At 35.4% G+C, this 23,415-nt stretch overlaps 1 protein-coding gene across 1 annotated transcript in view; it reads right to left on the bottom strand.

The window, feature by feature from the left end:
* The window catches only part of PIK3C2G (phosphatidylinositol-4-phosphate 3-kinase catalytic subunit type 2 gamma), a 333,489-nt gene that overhangs the window by 221,487 nt on the left and 88,587 nt on the right, over nucleotides 1–23,415 (bottom strand). The window contains exons 13-15 of the mRNA XM_078450059.2: nucleotides 16,669–16,783; nucleotides 9,386–9,516; nucleotides 1,282–1,470 (exon numbers count right to left, since the gene is read on the bottom strand). Coding sequence (XP_078306185.2) covers nucleotides 1,282–1,470; nucleotides 9,386–9,516; nucleotides 16,669–16,783 — 435 coding nt within the window. The remainder of the gene's footprint in view (nucleotides 1–1,281; nucleotides 1,471–9,385; nucleotides 9,517–16,668; nucleotides 16,784–23,415) is intronic.

Below are 23,415 nucleotides of genomic sequence, written 5' to 3'. Positions count from 1 at the left end.
TTTTTATTATTGAATAATACTACATTGTATGGATGGGCCACATTTTATTTATCCACAAATTAGTTATTGGCCATGTGAGTTGTTACTCCTTTTTTGTTGTTATAAATATTGCTGCTCTGAACATTCACATATGAGTTTTCGAGTGAACATGTATTTTATCTTGGATATATACTTAATAGTGGAATTGTTGGGTCATACAGTAACTCAGTGTTTAATATTTAAGGAACTGAAAATTGTTTTCTAAAATGATTGCACCGTTTTACACTCCCACCAGCAATGCATGAGTTTTTCAATTTCTCCACATCCTTGCCAACACTTATTGTTATTTGTCTTTTTGATTTTGATTATAGCCATTACAGTGAGTATGAAGTGGTATCTCATTGTGGTAGAAAAAGAAAACCCTTTCACCTCCTTTTCCATCCCAGAAGTTTTGGAAAGTACACTAATTTAACATAAATCTAACTATATCAGTTTGAAAAGTCTTTTGCGTCACTCTCTCTTCCACATTTCTCCTCTGTAGGACCTTGAGAGAGAAATCAGAATAGAACTGGTCGCCACAACTCTTCTCTGATTCTAGAGATTACAGACTTTCTTTATGGCATCACTGAACTGATGCTATCAAGACAGATTTAAAAAAGCTCGTCTTGGCTTTTAATATAGAATAGAAGCCAAAAAAGAGCTGTTTCCCCAAACTAGAGCCAGCTTCCACACTTGTTCCCATACATTTATCCCTAACTATAAAAAGACATCATTCCTCCACCCCTGATTGCATCCTTGTGTATTTTATTCTGAGAGACTATCTGGAGAATACATAACATATATTTATATATTATTATAATTTATTCTTATCATTATCATTGGCATATTAATTGTACACCTACTATATGTGGGATATTTTGCCACACTTTGTATACTTCAATAATAAAAGATATGGTCCCAGTTATTCAGGACTTTTTTTCTTTTGAGAGGGGTCAGAGTAGAGAATTTAATTTTTCCCTATTTAATTTTGTTGTTATTTCTGTAAGAGTAATGTAATCTTCATGTAATCTTCACACAAGAGACTGTGACCATTAATTATACTTACAGTTTAGCACTGGAGACACAATTATAGCTTAGATTTGTTTAAAATTTGTATTCATAGTTCACATTTGTCTAAATTTAATATCTATAGCTATTGAAATTGGGAACAACCAGAATAGCTATTGAATTAATCATATAGTCCTATTTTTTCTCTTCAAATTTTCTCATCAGTAATACCATGATTGTTTTTGCAATTCTTACCTAGAAGTCAGAAGTCCAAGTGCTTCCAAAGGGCAAGAAAATTTCCATCTTCTCAAAATGGTATGCATTTCTGAAACAGTTCTTTCATCCCATCCAGGGGCACTGCCCAAGACCAAAGGAAGGGAGCAGTTTTCATTATTGCAGTAGAAACGATAAAACCATAAGTATCTTCTCTTTTCCTCAGAGAGTCTGCAAAACCAGATTGGAAACTGTAATTTGTTGGAGTTTGCTCCACTAAAAAATGTTACAGAACAAAATTTTACTCAGTGCTTTGACTTTTATTTTACTTTACTTTGGAAAACAAGTTCTTTACTTTCTTGGAACAATTTGAGAGTTTATTAGCTTACTTCCCTAACTTTGTTCTTTTATAGAAAAATAAAATAGACTTCAGATAATTCATATTTATTTTTTCTTCCTCTTACCTTTGTCACTTAAAAAAACAACAACAACAACAACAATGTCATTTTGGTTAACAAAATCTATGCCTCCTTTAGGGCTGACCAAGTTTTATCTGAATCCTGCAACGTGTACTACTTAGAACAGAGGTAATCTCTTACCTTCTTTACAAATTAATTTAGACCCAAATGGGCCCGTGAAGAAATGTCATCTTTTAAAGATGATATTCCTTCATCTCAAAGCAAGTTTCATCAGAGTTCAGAAAACTCTGCTCTAAACTTTGAAAACAAAGAAACTCAATTCATCCCTGGATTTGGGCTTTAAATTCTCATATTTAGCTGGAAGTTTGGAGTTAAAATGCCAGTGAATAGGATTTATTTAAATGCCCAAGTGTTTCCCCCTGGAGAATGGTTCCAAACAGAAGATCGAAATCTAGGACTAGGGCCATTGACTTGCTGACAGTTTATCATGTTTTGCTCACACTTCAGCAGAAGCATTCAGAACCACAGTTCAACTGGAGGACAGCATTTCTCACATGACAATGACAGCTTTTGAACACTGTCTCCTCCAAACTGACAATGCTGCTTAGCTTAAGTTAGCTAAAACTTCCAATAAGGATAATGAGAAATATTAAAATATCTTAAAGGCTTACATTTCTCTACATTTTTAAAAGCCATCTTAATCTACAAAATAAAAGGGATGGATTATAGAGATTTTTAAAGTATGTTTTGGGCTCCTGTCCTGTTTTATCACTACCTTCCCCACCAGACAGTCCTCAGAAGAAAAAATGCCATGACAAAGTTATTACTAAATTATTATTGAAACAAATTATTTTGCTCTGATTAAGTTTGTTTTTCCCCAATATTGAACAAGACATATTTGTTTTACTTTCTTTTATTGAAGCACAATTTACATCAAAAGGAATGCACACACGCAGTTCAATAAATTTTAACAAATGCATGTACTGAATGAAAACCACATTCCTTTCAAGATAAAGTTTTCTCAAGCAAACAAACAGAAGCAAGCACTGGTAGGATTTCTTTCACTCTGGATTAATATTGCCTACTTTAGAACTTCATAAATATTAAATCATAGAGTAAATGCTTTTATTTATAGCCTCTCTCATTCAGTATAATGTTTTAAAGTTATCCATATTATTGAGTGTATTAGTAGTCCAGAAATTTTAATTAATGAGTATTATTCTTTTATATGAATACACCACAGTTTGCTTATCCATTCTCCTATCTGATAGACATTTGAATTTCCTGCTTGGGGATATTATGAGTAAAGCTGCTATAAACATTCGTGTGCATGTATTAGATTGGATAGATTTTTCATTTCTCCTAGGAAGTTCCTAGGAGGGGGATGACTGGGTTTTATGTCAGGTGTCTGTCTACCTTTAAAAAAAACTATTTTCTGAAAATGTTTGTAAAATTGTACATTATTATATGCCGAGTATGATAGTTCCAATTATACCACATTCTTGCCAACACTTGATTTTGCCCATTTCAAGATACTATCATTTTAATGGGTGCATAGTGGCATCTATATCACTAATTTGGGGAGAATGAGAATTGTCATCTTAACAATAGGGAGTATTCTAATCAATGATATGATATAACCTTTTCTTTCATTTCTCTTAGAAAAGTTTTATACTTTTTAGTGTAGAGGTTTTGATGTAAATTGAACTTTAAAACAAAATTTTTCTGTTTTTCACTGAAATACAATTGCATTTTGTACATTGATGTTGAATGCTATGATTTTACTTAATCATGTCATCTGAAAAGAGAGGAAGTTTTATTTCCTTCTTTCCCAGTTTTACACATTTATTTTTCTTACCATAGTGCACTGGCTAGGACTTCCAATACAACATTGAGGAGAAATACTTAGATAGATATCCTTGCTTTCCCATCATAGGAAGGGGGAAAACATTCATTCTTGCACCATTTAATATGATGTTGACTTTAGATTTTTTCCATTGATCTAGATTTAACTCAGGATTTTAAAGTTGAGAAAGTTCCATTCTATTCCTGGTTTCATGAGTTTTTATTATGAATGAGTGTTAAATTTTATCAATTGTTTTTTTCCCTAAATCTATCAAGATGACATAAATTCCTTACATATTTTTTTCCATTTTTAAAATTTTAATGTAGGTGAATCCTTATATTTAAAACATATGACTGTAAACAGAATAAAGTTTTATACTGCTTTTGTAATGTAGGTGACAATTTCTTGCTTTAAGTTAGAGTTTTTATTCTATTTATATTTAACATAACATGGATATAATTGGTTTGATTCTACCATATTGCTATCAGTTTGTTGTTGTTCAAATCATTTCTTTGTCCCATTTCCCTTTTTTTTCCTGTCTTCTTTTCAATTTTTTCTTGGTATTTCATTTTCGTTTTCTTCTTAGCCCGTAAATGTGCACTTAAAATTTGGGGGTGTAGTTCTCTAGAGATTTCAGTATTATCTTTCAGTATATCACAGCCAACAGTTGATAAATATTATACCGCCTTATGTATAAGAACCTTAAAACAGTATGTTTCCATTCTTCTATTTCTCATTTTTATTACAGTTGTTATACATTTTAATTTTATATATTATTAAATTTTTTGTCATATTTATTTTTGAGAGAGAGAGAGAGAAGAAAGAGAGAGAGAGAGAGAAAGAGAGAGAGAGAGAGAGAGACAGGGCATGAGCGGGGGAGGGGCAGAGAGAGAGGGAGACACAGAATCTGAAGCAGGCTCCAGCCTCTGAGCTGTCAGCACAGAGCCGGACACGGGCTCAAATCCATGAACCATGAGATCATGACCTGAGCGGAAGTCGGACACTTAACCAACTGAGCCACCCAGGTGCCCCTTAATTTTATATATTATAAATGCAGCAATACATTATATATTTATATAGTTATAAAAATATAATTAATTATTTTTTAAAGAAATTGTTAAATATGTAAGTAAGAGTAATTTTATTTCCTACCTATTTTCCCTTTATGATGATTTTCATTTATTCTTATAGTTGGAGCTTCATCTAGTTATCATTTTCTTTCAGCTGGTAGTATTTCCTTTAAGATTTCTATGGTACAGATAAGCTGATCATAAACAAATTCAGCTGTGTTTAACTGAAAATGTTTTCATTCTGCCTTCACTTTTGAAATATAATTTTACTGGTTATAGAATTCTAAGTTGATAGATTTTCTTTTGCCCTTCCTAGATGTAAGATAATATTCTACTATCTTTCAGCTTCCATTGTTTTTGATGAGAAATATGCAATTCATATTGTGGTTGTTCCCTGTATGGAATTTGTTCATTTTCTCTAATGCTTTAAAACAATTTTTTTTAAGTTTATGTATTTATTTTGAAAGAGAGAGAGAGAGAGAGCATGCACACAGGGGAAGGGCAGAAAGAGAGGGAGAGAGAGAATCCCAAGCATCTAATCCATGCTGGCAGTGAGGAGCCTGATACGGGGCTCCAACTCATGAACCATGAAATCATGACCTGAGCTGAAATCAACAGTCAGACACTTAACTGACTGGGCCACCCAGTGCCCCTAAAAATTTTTATCATATGTTCAGTTTTTAGAAATTTGACTATAATATGGGTATGCATGTGTACTTGATTGGGAGTTGCTAAGTTTCTTATATCTGTGGGTTGAATTTTATATTTTTCATTTTAATTTATTTTTTTTTTTTTCTGTGGTTTCAATTTTAAAACAAATTTGTAAAATTTTGGCTATTATCACCTTTTCTTTTTGCCTTCATCTTTCTCTCCACTCCTGTGTGTCTAATACATATATTGTCAGTCTAACAGGTCACAAGAATCGAACACTCCTTTTAGGATTATTTTTTTCTGTACTTCAACATGGCTAATTTTCTATTGCCCTCTCTTCAAGCTCACTGTTGTTTTTTTATTATGAAATCTATTAAGTCTTTCCAGTAATTTTTAAAAAATTTAGATATTGTGTTTTTTCCAGCTTTTAAATTTCCTATTTTTTTACTGAGATTTCATTTGTTCAACCATATACATCTTGTTTTTGGAAATCCATAGATGTCTTTATAACAGTTGTGTTGAAATCATTTTCTACTAATTTTAAAATATCTGGATTTGTTTCTGTTAATTGCTTCCTCCTATCCCAGGCTATGATTATATATTCTGGAGTCTTCCTATGTCTAGCAATTATTGATTTTATGTTAAATATTTAAAATGCTCCATTTTTGAGAGTCTGCATTTTGCCATCTTTTGGGTGTTGAATGTTTCAATTTTTTTAGTAGGCAGTTCAAGTACTAGCAGATGAGCTTCAGCCTTTTGAGACTTGTTTTTATAATATGTTAGGTTGGGCGTAGCATAGTTTTTAATCTTGGGCTAAAGTACACTTACTCCTAATATGCATCTTTCTGACTTCTTTATTGAATGCTTGAGGTGTTCTGGGATCTTTCTTCATTCTATTGGCCAATATTTCTATGTCTCCCAGCATTGTGCAGTCTGTGGAATCTGTATCTATTTCACTTCTCCCTGTGGTGGTTCCTTTGCAGGCCCTGCAAACTCTCTACCTGCTCATGAGTAGCTTAGTACTCAGTTACATATTTCTGTAGCTCTTATCCTATACATCTTCCTTCTCTTTACTATTACACACTAGAAATTCCAGCTGCCTCAGCATCATTAAAATCTGATCTCTGCCCACTTTTTTTTTTCTTTTTTAAATCTCAGCAAGACCTCTTCTTTGATTATGGCTCCCAGAGCCATAATGTAGAAAGTGCCTCTAGGCTGAAAACCACTTTATTCATGAGCTCACCTCAAGCCCTGTCCAATTTCTGAAATCAGTTATTTCATATGTATTTTCTTGTGTCATATTCCTTTAAGTTAGGAGGATAGGTGCGTTTCATGGCTAGAAGTGGAAGCATTAATTTCTTTCAAAACAAATATTTTCCTATCTTTTTTTCTAGAATCTTCTTCATACTAGAAACATTTTTTTACTTGTCATCAAGAATATATATTATTTTAGGGGTGCTGGGGTGGCTCAGTAGGTTAAGCCTCTGACTCTTGCTTTTGGCTCAGGTCATGATCTTGCGGTGTCATGGGTCTGAGCCTCGTGTCAGGCTCTGAGCACTGACCATGAGGGAGTCTGCTTGGGTTCTTCCTCTCTCCCTCTTTCTCCACCCCTCTCCTACTCACACTCTGTCTCTCTTAAAATAAATAAAAACAAAACCTTTTAAATATATATATATATATTAAAATTTTTACAAATATTGTAAGTATATTTTCATTGAATTTCATTGAGTCTGAACTTCCTGACTCTGATTACATTTGATCAATTTGAAAGAAGGAACAATTGTCATCAACTAAATGACAAAATGTGGTATTTTGAAACAAGTAAATCTGATTCTTTTTTTTAAGTGAATCTGATTGTAACACAAGTTTTATCAAATTGAAGGCTGTTCTTTTTCAGAATCCAGAATAAAATTGTCCTGTATTGAGGTTAATAATTGTATTTGAGTAAGTGAAACAGAGGAAAATGTTGCTTGTTTTATGTGTAAATTATTAATTTAAGTAGAAACTGAGGACTGAAACAAGTTGAGATTCACTGGGGTAAATTTAAAAACACAAACTCCTAATATTTAAAGGAAGTTACTGTCATTATTTGTTGCTTTGATGTTTTTTTGCTTGAATATATTTAAAATTTCGAAGCATGGCATCTTTTTCATATTTAAAAAATCCCCAATTAAAAATATATTAGTCTGATATGTGACACATTTGTTAAATGTAATCTTTTATATTTTTGAGTAAGTGGTAGGAAAAGATGCTTCACCTAGTTGACAGTAGTTTAGTATAACAATGGATTATCAAAATGTATCATAAGGACTATGAGAATGTCCATCATTTACAACCCTTAAGGTAACTTTTTATATCAGATACTATGTGAGGGAACTTTATTCATTATAACATTTATTTTACAAGTAGTATTTAAAACAATTTTTCTTAATGTTTATTTATTTTTGAGAGACAGAGACAAAGAACGAGCAGGGGAGGGGCAGAGAGAGACACCCACACAGAATCTGAAACAGGATCCAGGCCCTGAGCTGTCAGCACAGAGCCCGATGCGGGGCTCAAAACCACGAACTGTGAGATCATGACCTGAGCTGAAGGCTGACGCTTAACCGACTGATCCACCCAGGCACCACTTACATGCAGTATTTTTAAGCACAGCGTACAGTACTGGAAATATAGTGACAAACAAGATAAATGGGTTTCTTGCTCTCTCGATTCTTACAATTTAATGAGGAAGACAAGGAAAAAATGCATTAATGAAGAAGATGACAATAGATTGTGTTATGTGTGATGATAAAAGGTAATAAGGTAGAGAGTAAAGAGAAAAAGGTCACTAGATAGGGGAGTCAAAGAACTCTTTGAGAAGATCACAGTTCAGTGCACACCTGACCTACAGAATGAGATGACTCAGTTGTGTGGAGAACTGAAGAAGGAATATTTCAGGTAAAGGGAACAACAAATGAAAAGGCCCTGAGACGGGAAGTACATGGAGACTGATGTCACTGGCTTGAGGAAAAGAGTATTACAAAGTGAAATTAGAAATCAGGGCAGCAATAAGATTCTCCAAAACAGAACCCTTGATCATACTGAACACTTCAGTCTGAAATGGCCCAAACTTATTCCTTCTCCAGAAAATGACTCTAACATCTGCCCATTCAATTTTTCAAAACTTTGGATCCTCTATTGACTTAACTTGATTTCTTGCTTTCTCGGTTGGCTTATCCCCTAATTGCTATTACTCATCAAGTCATGTCTTCTCAACTTGCAAAACATGTCTCCCAAATCTAGCCATTTCTACCAATGTCCGTTGTCATCACCCTAGTCTTAACCACCATGACCTCTTGCTTTAAAAAATTATATCAACCTTCTTGCTCTACTGCTTCCATTCTTTCTTTCTCTACAATACATTCTTCAACTTGCGGTACAAAGATCACTCAAAAAGATTATTTAGATCACATTACTCTCTTGTTAAAAATATTTAAACAATTTCTTATTCTTGGAATAAAAAGCTTTATCACATTATATATCATCACAGTATATACTTAAAAAGTTACTTCTTAAGTTTTATGCTTTTGCATGCTATTAATGAGCACCATCAGTGATGGATTAGATATTACCAAGTAGAAAATACCAATATCACTAGTTCTCTTATAGTTCTTCCTGGGATTTGATATCATTTTTCAGAGAATGAGTGCTTGACAAAATTTAAGTATGCATTAGCCACTAATTTAGTACTATTAAAACATGATTTATATCTATTCTTTTTAAATATGCATAAAAATTAAATGTTGCTTTTTCCAATCTACTAAAACAACTTTCTACTCAGTTGAAGGATGGTTGAGCAATGGTTTATCATTGTTAAACACTGAAATATATCTAATCAGTCTCTGCTTTGTTGTACCAAACTAAATGATTGCCAATCTTTTTATTCATCCTTTGACTAAAGTTAAAGTTGCTAAATGCCATGGGAGAAAAATCTTTAAAAAACATAAAAATTCTAATTTAGCTCCTAAACATTAATTGATCATCCAACAGGTGTCACTTTAGAAAATGAAAGGAGTTTTGTTAGAAGGTTCACTCTTTAAAGATACCAGTGCTTCCAATATGGTTGTTGGTATTATGAACATCAGGCAAAATTCACTCACAAGACCTGGGTCACTTACAGTAAGGGAGACTGTTTCTGTGAAAGTCTGGAAATATGTTTTAAACACTCTTTTGGTGGTTCTTCTGGTTTACTTCTATTCTCTTCAGAATCAAGTTTCATATACTCCCACTCAGTAGCTGGAAAAGCAATCTGAAATAAAAAAAAAAAGATTTGTCATGTATTGAATACCTCAAAATGCACCATTAATTTAATCTCTATCTTAGGTTTGTAGAAACTAAAGGAAAATTCCTATGTGTCTGTGCTCTTTATTACTTAAAAATATTTTTAAAAGAATCATTAGGGTTTGAACTTGGTATTAAAATAGACATGGTATTTGGAAAATACTCCATTATTTATATAAATGGTATAAATTAGTAATCTGTAATTTTGTGTGAGGAAAAATGAGAAAAATAATAAGAATATTTGAGGTTTCATAAATTTAAATATTATGTTTTTGTTTAATGCTGAAATTATCCTTTCTACATTTCAGTATCAAAATGTGTTTCTATTATTAAATGATAAAAATTGCAAATGGTAATTATAGATTTTCATGTAAACACCTGGGAATAGAAAAATAATTACTTTATGTTGGTTTCTTCCTCAGGAATCTACAGGGCTATGAACGACTCTGTAGACATGAAATCTCTGGTAAAGATCTGTTTTGCAAGTGCATAACCAAATAGAGTATTTTTGCTCTGGCTCTATCATTTAGCTTTATAGATAGGGCTAGAATTCAGGCCTTTTTTGGGGCAGAATATGCTTTCCATTAGATCATGTTTCAGTGAAAATATGATTCTAGTAAATAAAAAAAACAGTTAACAAAATATACAGTTTCAAATTATGTAAATGAGCTAGATATTTTAGTGCTCCATATGTGTGTTTAATGTTTTAATACATTTTTTTCATATTGAAAAATGTAAATAATTTTTCTTTGCTGAACTACATTCGTTTGGGATCTCAGAGAAAATTGAGGAACACTATAAGGTAGACGGTAGGATACAGTTTGAAATACAGTTGAATCTATTTGGGTTATTTACTAGAAAAAAGTTTTAGCAATTTTATAACCTCTACAATTTGTTGCTACATTAGTTTTTGGCATAATTTTTGTTATACTGTACCACTTATTACTCCAACATGATAAAAGAACTAAGTCACAGAAAAATAATATTATAATAAATTCTGCCTCTTGAAAAAAAAAGATTAATTTGGGTGTCTTAGAGAGAAGTAACTCTAATATTAGCAGGCTACAAGTTACTCTTTGCATGCCCAAATATGTTTAAACACATGAAATAAAAATACTAGAAATCAGGGCACCTGGGTGGTTTAGTCAGTTAAGTGTCTGACTCTTGATTTCAGCTCAGGTCATGATCTCATGGTTTGTGAGATCGAGCCCCATGTCAGGCTCGGTACTGACAGCATGGAGCCTTGGAATTCTCACTCTCCCTCTCTCTCTGCCTCTCCCCTGCTCACATGCGCTATCTCTCTCTCTCTCTCTCTCTCTCTCTCTCTCTCTCTCAAAATAAATAAATAAACTTAAAAAAATACTGGAAATAGTATTTGATGAGCTAGTTCCATTTCATGTTGGTTTTAAGTAGAGGGCAGGGTGGGTGAGGAAACTAAAGCCATTGGATGAAAATATAGATATATCCCTTTGCACAAATATATAATAAATTATTTGATATATTTCACTTACAAATTTGAAATTTCTGATATATGAGTGACACCTTATACAAATTGCATTATCTCATATGTTATGAAGATAAAATTACTGGTTCTTGAGCCATTGATAGAAAAGATTAGAATTTCTCTCAGATGACATTTGTTCTAATTTTTCACAGAAGTGAAGTTCCCCTAAAGTGTATGTCATTATATTTGCTCTAGAATTTTTTTTGGGTACCACGGATTATGGAGGATATAAAAAGTATCCTCACCTTCAGAGAACTTAAAGCCTAATTAAGAAGACTCTGGTCTTCTTCTGTGATTATGATTAATTAAGCCTGCCTTTGGTCTCAAAATTATTTTTAATGGAGTAATCCCGGAGATCTCAAATGTCTCCATCGCATGTGCCATGATACCTATTTGTTACATTCCTGCCTCAAGCATTGAGGATAAACTCCTGATTTCAAGAACAATAACAACAAAAAATTATGAGGCTCTTTCTTCTGGGGTATGGGAAAATATTCAGACCTGATCATCAACCCTCTAATTCACACCTCCTTATATATTTGGATATTGGTTTCTTGTGTTTGGTTTCACTTCCTCTCCTCATCCTTCTTCATTTACACTTGACCACCATGGTTCCTATTATGATTTCATGACTTGGAATGCCTTGAAGGAGCTTCTGTGAATGTCCCTAGCGTCCATGGCCATAGGTGCCCATGGGCCTAGCGTGGGGCCCCATGATTCTGTCAGCTTGTTCTAAGAACTACTCTCTAGACTGTAGATGTATTTTGGATTTTATAAGGCATACAACTGTTAGACCAGAAGGGCTATAGTAGTTCAGGGGCAAGAAAGCATACCTACCAACTGGATGGCAGTTTTGGTAAGTCTTAAGGAAGGAGTTGTAAAAGAGGGACCCATAAGACACTTCAGCAGAGATGGTAAAGAAAAAACAAAACAAAACAAATCTCTGATACATTAGGATGCAAATGTACTGTGTTCAAAGGACTCATATCAATAATAAGAATGTTGCCTCCCCCTAACATTGTTGATAATGAAAAGTAAGCCTGTAATAAAATGTTAGGTAAAGTAAAATACTTTGGGTGAGTGAGTAAGGAAGAACTGGTTTAAGAAGAAGGCCACTTAGGGGTGCCTGGATGGCTCCACCAGTTAAGTGTCTGACTTGATTTTGGCTTAGGTCATGATCTTATGTAGATTGAGCCCAGCATCAGACTCCCTGTAGTGACAGTGCAGACCCTGCTTGGGACTCTCTCTCTCTCTCTCTCTCTCTCTCTGCCCCTTCCCCACTCATGCTTCTGTCTCTCTTTCTCAAAATAAATAAATAAACTTAGAAAAAAGAAGAAGAAGGCCACTTACATAAAAGGAAAAACCATACACTCCGGTATGTGGATTCTAATAAGTGGACCAAAGTGTTAAGTTTAGAAACATCTGTAGATTGGGTTATAATAGTGATCAGAGGTATAGATGCACAGCATCAATTTTAGAAATACTAGATATCAGGTACTATGCTGGATTCTGGGGATAAAACACTCAATGCTTTCAGAAATCAAGAAGTCAATAGGAAAAACAAGTCAATGAGAAAGAAATATGTGGCCCATGTGTTGAAAAAAATCTTATTGGTTATTATGTGAACACAGAGGAAGGGCACTTAACCACACTTGGGGTAGAAACAGAGGAAAGCATGTGGGAGATATTCCTATGGGAGAGCCTGTGGATTCTAAAAGATGAATATTAATTACACAAAGTCAGAGGAGGGGTGGGCAGTGGATGGTGAAAGGAAGAGGGAGGGCACACTGCAAGAGGAAACCGTATTTGTAAATGCACATAAGCTAAAAGCAGGACAGTGCATGTCAGAAACAATAACATTTTCAAAGTTGCTGGAGCTTGAAGTGTCAGACAAGGAATGGTAAGAAAACAATGTGTGTGTGTGTGCGGGGGGGGGGTCATACTGTAAAGCATGACTTAATTCTCTAGGTAGTGTTCAGCTATTGAAGAGTATAAATATAAGAGTAGCAGGTTCAAATTTAAGTTTTAGAAGGATCACATATGGATTCTGAATGAGAGAATGACAAAGCTAAAGGCAAGGAAACCAGCTAAACTGTTGTAACCTAGGAGGGAATTTCTGAACTAGGGCAGATGTGGCAAATTGAGAGGATACACTTAGGGAACATATGGGCGATAAATTGGCAGGATATAGTATATACTGATTGAGTAGGGATAAACAAGGAGGAGGCAAATGAAACAAGTGAGGGTATATGGGGGACATAAACATAAATAATTCAGGGGGTGAAAGCAATTTGGAGAGGAAGGTGAGCTCAGTTTGGGATATGTTGTCTTTGAAGCTGTCTATGGAATATCCAGTTGGGAGTTTTAGCAGGTATATGGCCATATTTGCCTGAAGCTTGTGGTGTGAAAGAACCTGAACTAGAGATAGACTAAGAAATGAACCTGGATACATACTGTGAACAAAACCTTAGTAATGAATAAGAGCTAGCAATTCCAGTGCTATGTATGTGTATGTGTATTGTATATGTATATGTATATGTGTGTGTGTATATATATATATATATATATCTCCAAGATAAATGAAAACATATTGTCTACACACAAATTTGTACATGAATGTTCACAGTAGTGCTATCTTAATAGTCAAAAGGTAGAAACAATCTAAATGCAATCAGCTGATGAATGGATAAATGAAGTGTAGTATGTCCATACAATATAATATTATTCAACAACAAAAAAGGAATGAATACTGATATATGCTCCAATATAGATGAACTTTGAAACATTATGCTAAGTGAAAGAAGCCAGTCACAATAGACCAAGTATTATATTATTTGATCTATATGAAATGTGCAGAATAGGAAAATCTATAATGACAAAAAGTAGATTAGTAGTTTCTTAGAGTTGGAGAAAATGGAGGAATAGGAGGTGATAGCTGAAGTTATGGGATTTCTATTTAAAGTGATGAAATGCTCTAAAATTGATGTTGATGATAATTGTACGTATCTTTGAAAAAACTAAAAAAAACCTCAAAATACTATATTGCACACTTTAAATGGGAAGATTATATGGTATGTGAATTTTATCTCAAGAAAGCTTTTTAAGAAATTTTTCCAGGGAGAGTATATATACTGAGAATAGCATTGGGTAGCAGATGGAACCTTTGAGAACTTGTCAACAGAGAGGATTAGCAAAAAGGGAGCCTGGGAAGGAAACAGAAAGGATAATGAGAGAAGAGTATTCTGTAATGGGGAAGAGAGAGTGCCAAAAGTTGCAGAGAGGGCTAGTATGAAGAGAAGTGAAACCACTGGATAGGCCAACTAGGAATAACAAGTAAACCAGAAAATAGTGAATGTAAACATGAATAGGGGGATGGGGTAGTAGAGGAATATAGAATAGAGCAAGTGCAACATTGATTAAAACTCTGCTTTTGATTCTTAAATTGTGATAGAGCCACTGTACTACATTGTATACAGGGAGAGGTAGGAAGTTGATCCAGGTAAATGGAATCATGCAATAATCTGTCTCCATTTCTGAACTCAGATCTACTTCACACCATTCACTGCTTCTGGTCTGTGCATCAGCCATAGAACCCCCTCCCCTCCAAAACAATGATGGACTTGAGGGATTCAGGTTCTGTGCCATATCACATCCCTTATCATACTAGGGTGGCTACCACGTGGCAGTAACTGTCTGTCTAATAAAGACGATCAGAAAAGTACAATCTTAAAGAAGTTGGATAGGCATAGTGTAACCCTTTCATTGTACAGAGGTGAAAATAGGCTTGGTGATTTGTTCAAGGTCATAAAGTTTTTTGTTAAAGAGCTAAGACTATAATCTAGATTTTCTAACTCTGAGCCTGATGTCTTTTCCCTGAGACCCATCTTGATTCCTTAACACAAACACTGGTTGCAGATCTCTAATTTCCTCACTATAATCTTTAGGTTGAAAGATTCTGCTCTAAATTTAGCTGTGTATAATTAAAGTGATTTTGGTCCTTAAGGGTTTTAACTTTAATACCTTAATAACTCCTATTTTATTTTGTATATTTCATCATTAATTAAAAATATCCTGAGAAGTTTCCTTGTATGTCTATACCATTTGAAATTATTTTATAAAAATTTATTGATTTAACTTTTTGCATACTTTTGAGTGATTTACATGCTTCTCCTTTTTTTATGTAAGATAAATTTAGTTATGGCTCCAGATGTCTACTTGAAAATCTATGCTGCTATTGAATACTTGAAACTTGTCCGTATATTCCACTTGCCAGGATCTGTGTTCTAAAGGAGCTATTCCTCTCATCTGAGAAGAATCATCTGTTAGTCTCCCTTCTTCTTCCACCCCCACTACTCCTGATAAAGACCCTTCTAATCATAACTTTATATCCTCAAAGCTCTGGTAATGATCAGACTTGGAAGATTCTCATTAAGCTGAGGTAGTTTGAATCTGGCAAGGAATAGTCGGATAAAAAAATGCATTGTCCCCTTAAAAGAAGGTAGTTTTCCTGTTACAATGGGACATCTACTAATCAATAAGCCATCATATGTTGAGTGTCTATGATGTTGTGCCAACATCGAGCAAACACTTATTCATCATCATGTCTGTAAATTGGAAATAGACCTTTGGTTACTTCTTGGTGAGGACTTATTTCAGAGTGGAAGCCACATTTTTATTGGTATTATTTTTCTCTTCCAGTTTCAGCATCTTGCTATCCATCTTGCTAAACATTGTCCCTCACCCTGAGCCTAGAAACTTAAGAGCTTAGAGGCTCCACTATCTTTCTTTAGAGCAACTATGCTCAACTGAGGGCAACTTTTATCCCTAGAGGACATCTGACAATATCAAGAGGCAGTTTTAATTGATTTAGGTGCTACCAGCACGTTAGTAGATAGAAGCCAAAGATATAGCAGTTCTCAGTTTTTCCTTATAGATATGGAAAGTTCACATTCCCTGCACTTCCATATATGGGAGTGGCCATGCTTCATGTATCAGACCAACATGATCACTTATAATGATGAACACACAAGGAGCTCTCAGCAGTAAGGACCAAAGCTCAGAATCATTAGCCACCTCTTATTCATGATTACAAATCACAGAAAGAAGAGAGACCTTAAGAAAAAAAAAAGTATGTTGGATAGATTTTGTTTGAAGTTTCTCCCCCACTGCTGAGCTAATCACTAGTCATATAGGAAACACAAACTTGAAGTATTTTAAGGAAACATGACACAATGCAGAGACAGGTGTAAGGTATCAAGTTAATAATATACACCAATGACTGTTTTCAGACAATGGACAGGAAAATGAATACACATAATGAATATAATAATGGCAATGCTCCATCCCTTTCCTTTATGATCATGTTTGGTGGAGAATGGCTTGAAACTGCTATTATGTAAGCTGGGAGAAAAGTGCTTTGAGAGTACTGGATACAAAATAAAAGCACCAGAGGTTTTATGAATCCCAGCAGGTTAGAGAAAGAGAAGACTATTAAAATGTGTGATCCTAGAAGAAAATTGTTTCTATAATTGACAAGCTACTCATCAACCAATACTTGCCATGAATACTTTTTTTTTTCTTGCCATACATATTTTAATCTCATAGTCTGACACTTACCTGTAGGGTCACTGGGGATGGCTGGCTTATATCCCATACTCCTGGAGCTATCATTTCTATGGGAGGCTCACTCTGTAATGTCATGCTGAATAGCATAGATCCGAGAATGGACTTGCTACAAAAGACAACACATACAGACATACAGGAGTCACTTCATAAGGGAAGTTATTATAATCTATAAATATTTTCTTTTGAAATGTAAACATAACCAGCTATTTTAGTGGCTTCATTCAGTAGCTAGAAAGGAATACAATATTCTATAAGCCTAGAAACTTATTAGTAGTTAATTTCTTTAAAAAATTTTTTTTTTCAACGTTTTTTATTTATTTTTGGGACAGAGAGAGACAGAGCATGAACGGGGGAGGGGCAGAGAGAGAGGGAGACACAGAATCGGAAACAGGCTCCAGGCTCCGAGCCATCAGCCCAGAGCCTGACGCGGGGCTCGAACTCACAGAGCACGAGATCGTGACCTGGCTGAAGTCGGACGCTTAACCGACTGCGCCACCCAGGCGCCCCAGTAGTTAATTTCTAATATACCACATGCATGGCTATGTTCACAGATAGCTACATTTATTTTCCACATGAGAAAACTGTTTCCAAAATAGTTTCTGACAGGGAGTTTTTCCTTAATTTCCAACAATATTGATTACAAGATAAGACTAAGAATCTTAGATTTATATTCTTGGAGTTATGAGTGCCTCAAGTCAATGAAGACATCAACTCTTCAGAACATTTTTTGCTCCACAAAATGACTAAATTCCTTGGGCATCATTAAAGGTATGAGCTCTAAATTTATAGAAAGAAAAGATTTAAATTAGCATATGATCTGAAGACTCAAAATAGTTGTAATTCACAGAGGAAATGCTTCTAAATAGAAAGATTTTTCATAGTCTGAATGTTTAAAAATAGGTTGTATTAACATTGTAAATGAGAGTGAATACAAGAAGCCTTTAGACAGGAAGAATTCATGGATGATTTTAACAGCTTCAGTAACATCCAAATCCATAGATCCATATAGGAATTAAAAGAGAATCTACATGGGATTATATATATGAATTAGATTATTGATAAAATGTTCCAATTGATCAGGGAGGACAGTCTTTGACTTTAACATACCAAAATAAAAATGTCAGCAAGTCAACAAAAATTAAATTTAAGTTTATAAAGAACTTTAAGGCATCAAGTGAGTCTTTTGAAAACAGTATAGAGTGGGGAGGAGCTAAAATGGCAGAGTAGTAGGAAGACCCTAGGCTTGCCTCATCCCTTGAACAGATAGATAAATGTCAAATCATTATGAATACCTAAGAAATCGAACTAAGGAAAGCAGAAAAAAACTTTACAAATAGAAGGAGAGAGGAGGACACATTGTGGAAGGTAGGAGGTGTGGAGACATGGTTTTGGGGAGAAACAGATCACAGGTGCTGTAGAGAGGAGAGAGCCCTGGTTGTGGAGACATGGGGAGAGAGAAGAGCACATAGGGGATCACACAAGGAAAACACTTCCCCAAAGCCACTGAGTGGGAAAACAAGAGGGGCTGATTTTCATGAGTATTTGCAACCAGTGGCGCTCAAAGACTAGAGTTTTAGAGGTCCATGACATGGATGGTGTAAAGCCTTGAGGGTACTGCAGCATTACTGTAGAGTGGGCAGGCAGGTAACCCAGAGGCAGAGGGTTCAATCTGTGGATCACCTCAAATGTACTGGGAGAGACAGTTCACCCCTTCTTAGAGTGTATCTGAGAGAGGTGGCATTGCCTGTCTGGGGACAAAAGGAGTCAGCAGGCACCAATTCCCTCTCCCTCCCCTCAGCATAGGTGCAGAGACACTTGTTGAGGGCAGCTAACTCAGACACTGGCTGCTTAGTGTGTTTTGTTCCAAATTCTACACTTCTGAGCTCTTGTGCAAGTGCCTTTCTGGGTCAAACCCATACCAATCCCAGTGCAGTGAGATTGTCCCCCAGAAGACCAGCACAGATCCCTGACACACTAGCTCCCTAAAGTTTGGAATTTTAAAACTCAGTCGGGACAGAGCAAAAAGTCCACTGTACTTGTCCAGGCAGGCACTAACTTGAAGACAGATAATGTGAAAATAGCGGTCTGAAAAACACCTATAACACACAAAGGGAAGTATCTGCTCTTTTGGGAGGGCTTTCCCGACAACAGCAAGCCTGAATTGCTCTCTCCAGGGACAAAGGAGTGGGCTGGCGCCCTTTCCCTTCCTTTCCCCTCAGCATAAACTAACTTTAGTAAACAGCACAGGGCCAACACTAGCTGCCTAACCTGTATACGCCAACTCCCACCTCCCTGAGGGAGTACCTGCTGGTACTGCTTTTCTAGAGAAAGTGTGCCTGAGAACCAGCATGGCGGGTCCCTCTGCCAGAAGACCAGTGCAACCCCCCTGCATGCACCCCATCTACTGACCATAGAGTTCTGCAAAGCATGAGCTCTAGTGGAAATAGATTCAGGTCTTTTTTAACAGGCAGGTCAGAGCATACCTAGGTAAAACTCACCACACTCTGGCCAAGGTACAAACACTCCCCACTACAGGCAAGGAGAAACCCTGCAGAGGACTGACCTGAGGGAGAGCAGCCATAACACAGGGGCAGAGTATGTGCAGCATACACCAAAGACACTTCCTGAAGTGCCAGGTCCTGAACATTATATGACCTCTTCTTCTTCATAAAGCTATTACTCTCAGAGGCAGGAAACATTATAGGCTTTCCTAACACAGAAGAATACAAAGATCTAAACAAAATGCCAAGATAAGGAATTCATCCCAAAGGAAAGAACAAGAAAAGGTCATGGCCAGGGATCTAATTGAAACTGATATAAGTAATATGCCTGATCCAGAATTTAAAGCAAACAATCATAAGAATACTATCTGGACTTGAAAAGGCACCAAGGAGTTCCTTACTACAAAGATAAAATAACTTAAAAACAATCAAGCCAAAACGAAAAATTCAGTAACTGAGATTTGAAATCAACTGGAGCAATGACCACATAGATGGAAGAAGCAGGGAATTGAATAAGTGACAGAGAAAATAGAATTATTGAAAACAATGAGGTTGATCAAAAGAGGGAAACAAAAATCTTGGACATGAAAGTAGACTTAGAGAACTCAGTGATGCCATAAAGCATAATAACATTCGTATCATAGGAGTACCAGCAGACAAAGAGGGAAAAGGGGGAAGAAGCTTTACTTGAGGAACTAATAGCTGAGAAACTTCCCTAATCTGGGGAAGGAAACAAACTTCCAAATACAGGAAGCACAGAGAGTTCCCATAAAAATCAACAAAAGCAGGCCAACACCAAGACACATAGTAGTTAAATTTGCCAAATAGAGTGGTAAAAAAAAATCTTAAAAGCAGCAAAATAAAAGAATTCATAGGGAAGACAAATAAGGTTAGTAGCAGCTCTCTCCACAGAGACTTGGCAGGCCAGAAGGCAGTGGCATAGTATATTCATCATGCTGAATGCAAAACCCAACAACCAAAAATATTCTATCCAGTAAGGCTATCTATCATTTAGAATAGAAGCACAGAAAGAGTTTCCCAGACAAACAAAAACTAAAGGAGTTTGTGTTCATGAAACCAGTCCTGCCAGAAGTATAGGAGACTCTTTGAGTAGGAAAAAGAAACAGAAAATCTCTAGAAACAATGACAAAATAAGCATTAAAATGGCATTATATTCATATCTATCAGTAATTACTCTGAATGTAAATGGACTAAATGTTCCAAACAAAAGACCCAGGTGTGTCAGAATGGATAAAAAAAAAAAAACAAACAAGACTCATCTATATGCTGCCTACAAGAGACTCATTTTAGACCTAAAGACACCTGTAGATTCAAAGTAATGGGATGGAGAAATATTTTTTATGCAAATAGATGTCAAAAGAAAGCCAGAGCAGCAATAATTTTGTGGGACAAAATACATTTAAAAAATTTTTTAACGTTTATTTATATTGAGAGACAGAGAGAGACAGAAAATGAGCAGGGAGGGGCTGAGAGACAAGGAGACACAGAATCTGAAGCAGGCTCCAGGCTCTGAGCTGTCAGCACAGAGCCCAACATGGGGCTCGAACTCACAAACTGAGATCATGACCTGAGCTAAAGGCGGATGCCCAACCGACTGAGCCACCCAGGCATCTGTGGCAAAATACATTTTAAAACCAAAAACTATAACAAGAGATGAGGAGAGCACTGTATCATAATAAAGGGGTACCTCAAACAAGACAATCTAACAATTGAAAATATTTATGCCCCCAACTTGAAACACCCAAATATATAAAACAATTAATAACAAAAAGAAACTCTTTGACAATAATACAATAATAGTAGGGGACTTTAACACTCCACTGACATCAATGGACAGATCATCTAAGCAGAAAATCAACAAGGAAACAATGGCGGCACTGAATGATACACTGGACCAGATGGACTTAAACAGATACATTCAAAATATTTTATGAGCAGAATAAAAGCAGCATAATACATATTCTTTTCAAGTGCACATGGGACATTCTCCAGAATAGATCACATATTGAGTCACAAGTAAATCCTCAACAAGTACAAAAAGATTGAGATCATACTATGCACATTTTCTGACTACAACTCTATGAAACCTGAAATCAGCCATAAGAAAAAGCTTTGGAAAGACCACACATACATGGAGGTTAAAGAACATCCTATTAAAGAATGAATGGATCAACCAGGAAATTAAAAAAGAAATTAAAAAAAAATACATGGAAACTGGGGCACCTGGGTTGCTCAGTTGGTTAAGTATCTGACTCTTGATTTCAGTTCAGATCATCATCTCACAATTCATGAGTTGGAGCCCTGCATCAGGCTACACACTGACAGCATAGAGCCTGCTTAGGATTCTCTCTATCCCTTTCTCTATACTCCTTTCCTGTTTATGTTCTCTCTGTGTCACAATAAATAAATAAACTTTATTTAATAAATAAATAAACAACCAACACCACAAAATACAATTATAATAGAATATTATGAAAAATTATATGCCAACAAATTGGGCAATGGGCAAGATATGGCTAAATTCCTAGAAACATATAGACACCAAAATTGAAACAGGAAGAAATAGAAAACTTTAACAAACCCATAGCCAGTAAAGAAATTGAATCAGTAACCAAAAATCTCCAAAATAACTAAAATCCAGGGCCAAATGGCTTCACAGGGAATTCTACCAAACATTTAAAGAAGAATTCATACATATTCTTCTCAAACTATCCAAAAAAAATTGAAATAAAAGGAAAACTCCAAAATCATTCTACAAGGCCAGCATTACCCTGATTTCCAAAACCAAACAAAGACTCCACTAAAAAAGAGAACTATAAGCCAATATCCCTGATGAACATGGATGCAAAAATTCTTAACAAGATACTAGCAAATCAAATTCAACAATACATTAATAGAATCATTCACCACGACCAAGTGGGATTTATCTCTGGGTTGCAAGGGTGGTTCAATATTTGCAAATCAATCAGCATGATACACCAAATTAATAAAAGAAAAGATAAGAAACATGATCTTCTCAATAGATGCAGAAAAAGCATTTGACCAAATACAGCATACATTCTTAATAAAAACCTCAACAAAGTAGGGATAAGAGGCAACATACCTCAACATCTTAATCACCATATACAAAAGACCCACAGCTAATGTCAACTTCAATGGGGAAAAACTGAGAGCTTTTCCTTTGCAGTCAGAAAGAAGACAGGGATGTCGACTCCCACTGCAAGTCCTAACTTCAGCAATCAAGGCAATCAAATTGGCAAGGAAGAAGTAAAACTTTCACTATTTGCAGAAGACATGATACTCTATGTAGAAAACCTGAAAGACTCGACCCCAAAATTGCTAGAATTGATACACAAATTCAGTAAAGTCACAGAATACAAATTCAACATACAGAAATCTGTTGCATTTCTATATGCCAACAATGAAGAAGCAGAAAGAGAAATCAAGGAATCAATAACATTTACAACTGCACCCAAAACTGTAAGATACCTAGGAATAAACCTAACCAGAGAGGTAAAAGATCTGTACTCTGAAAACTATAAAACACTGATGAAAGAAATTGAAGATGACACGCAGAAATAGAAAAACACTCCTTGCTCATGGATTGGAAGAGCAAATATTGTTAAAATGGCTATAAGGACCAAAGCAACCTACACATTTAATGCAGTCCCTATCAAAATACCACTAGCATTTTCACAGAGCTAGAACAACCCTGAACTTGGTATTGAACCCTAAAAGACCCCAAGTAGCCAAAGCAATCTTGAGATAGAAAAGCAGAGCTGGAGGCATTATGATTCCATACTTCAAGATATATTACAAAGCTGTAGTCATGAAGATAATATGGTACTAGCACAAAAACAGACACATAGATCAGTGGAATAGAATAGAGAACCCAGAAATGGACCCACAATTACATGATCAACTAGTCTTCAACAAAGTAGAAAAGAATATCCAATGGAAAAAAGACAGTCTCTTCAACAAATGGTATTATGAAAACTGGACTGCAAGAAGCAGAAGACTAAAGCTGGACCACTTTCTTACACCATACATAAAAATAAATTCGAAATTGATGAAAGGCCTAAATGTGAGACAGGAAACAATCATAATTCTGAAGGAGAACACAGCGGGAGCAACTTCTTACTAGGTACATCTCCTGAGGCAAGGGAAACAAAAGCAAAAATGAACTATTGGGACTTCAAGATAAAAAGTTTCTGTA

This window comes from Panthera onca, chromosome B4 (assembly GCF_046562875.1).
Source record: "Panthera onca isolate mPanOnc1 chromosome B4, mPanOnc1 haplotype 2, whole genome shotgun sequence".
Lineage (NCBI taxonomy): Eukaryota > Metazoa > Chordata > Mammalia > Carnivora > Felidae > Panthera > Panthera onca.
The sequence above is the reverse complement of the archived record's forward strand: the minus strand, read 5'-3'. Positions and strand labels throughout refer to the sequence as shown.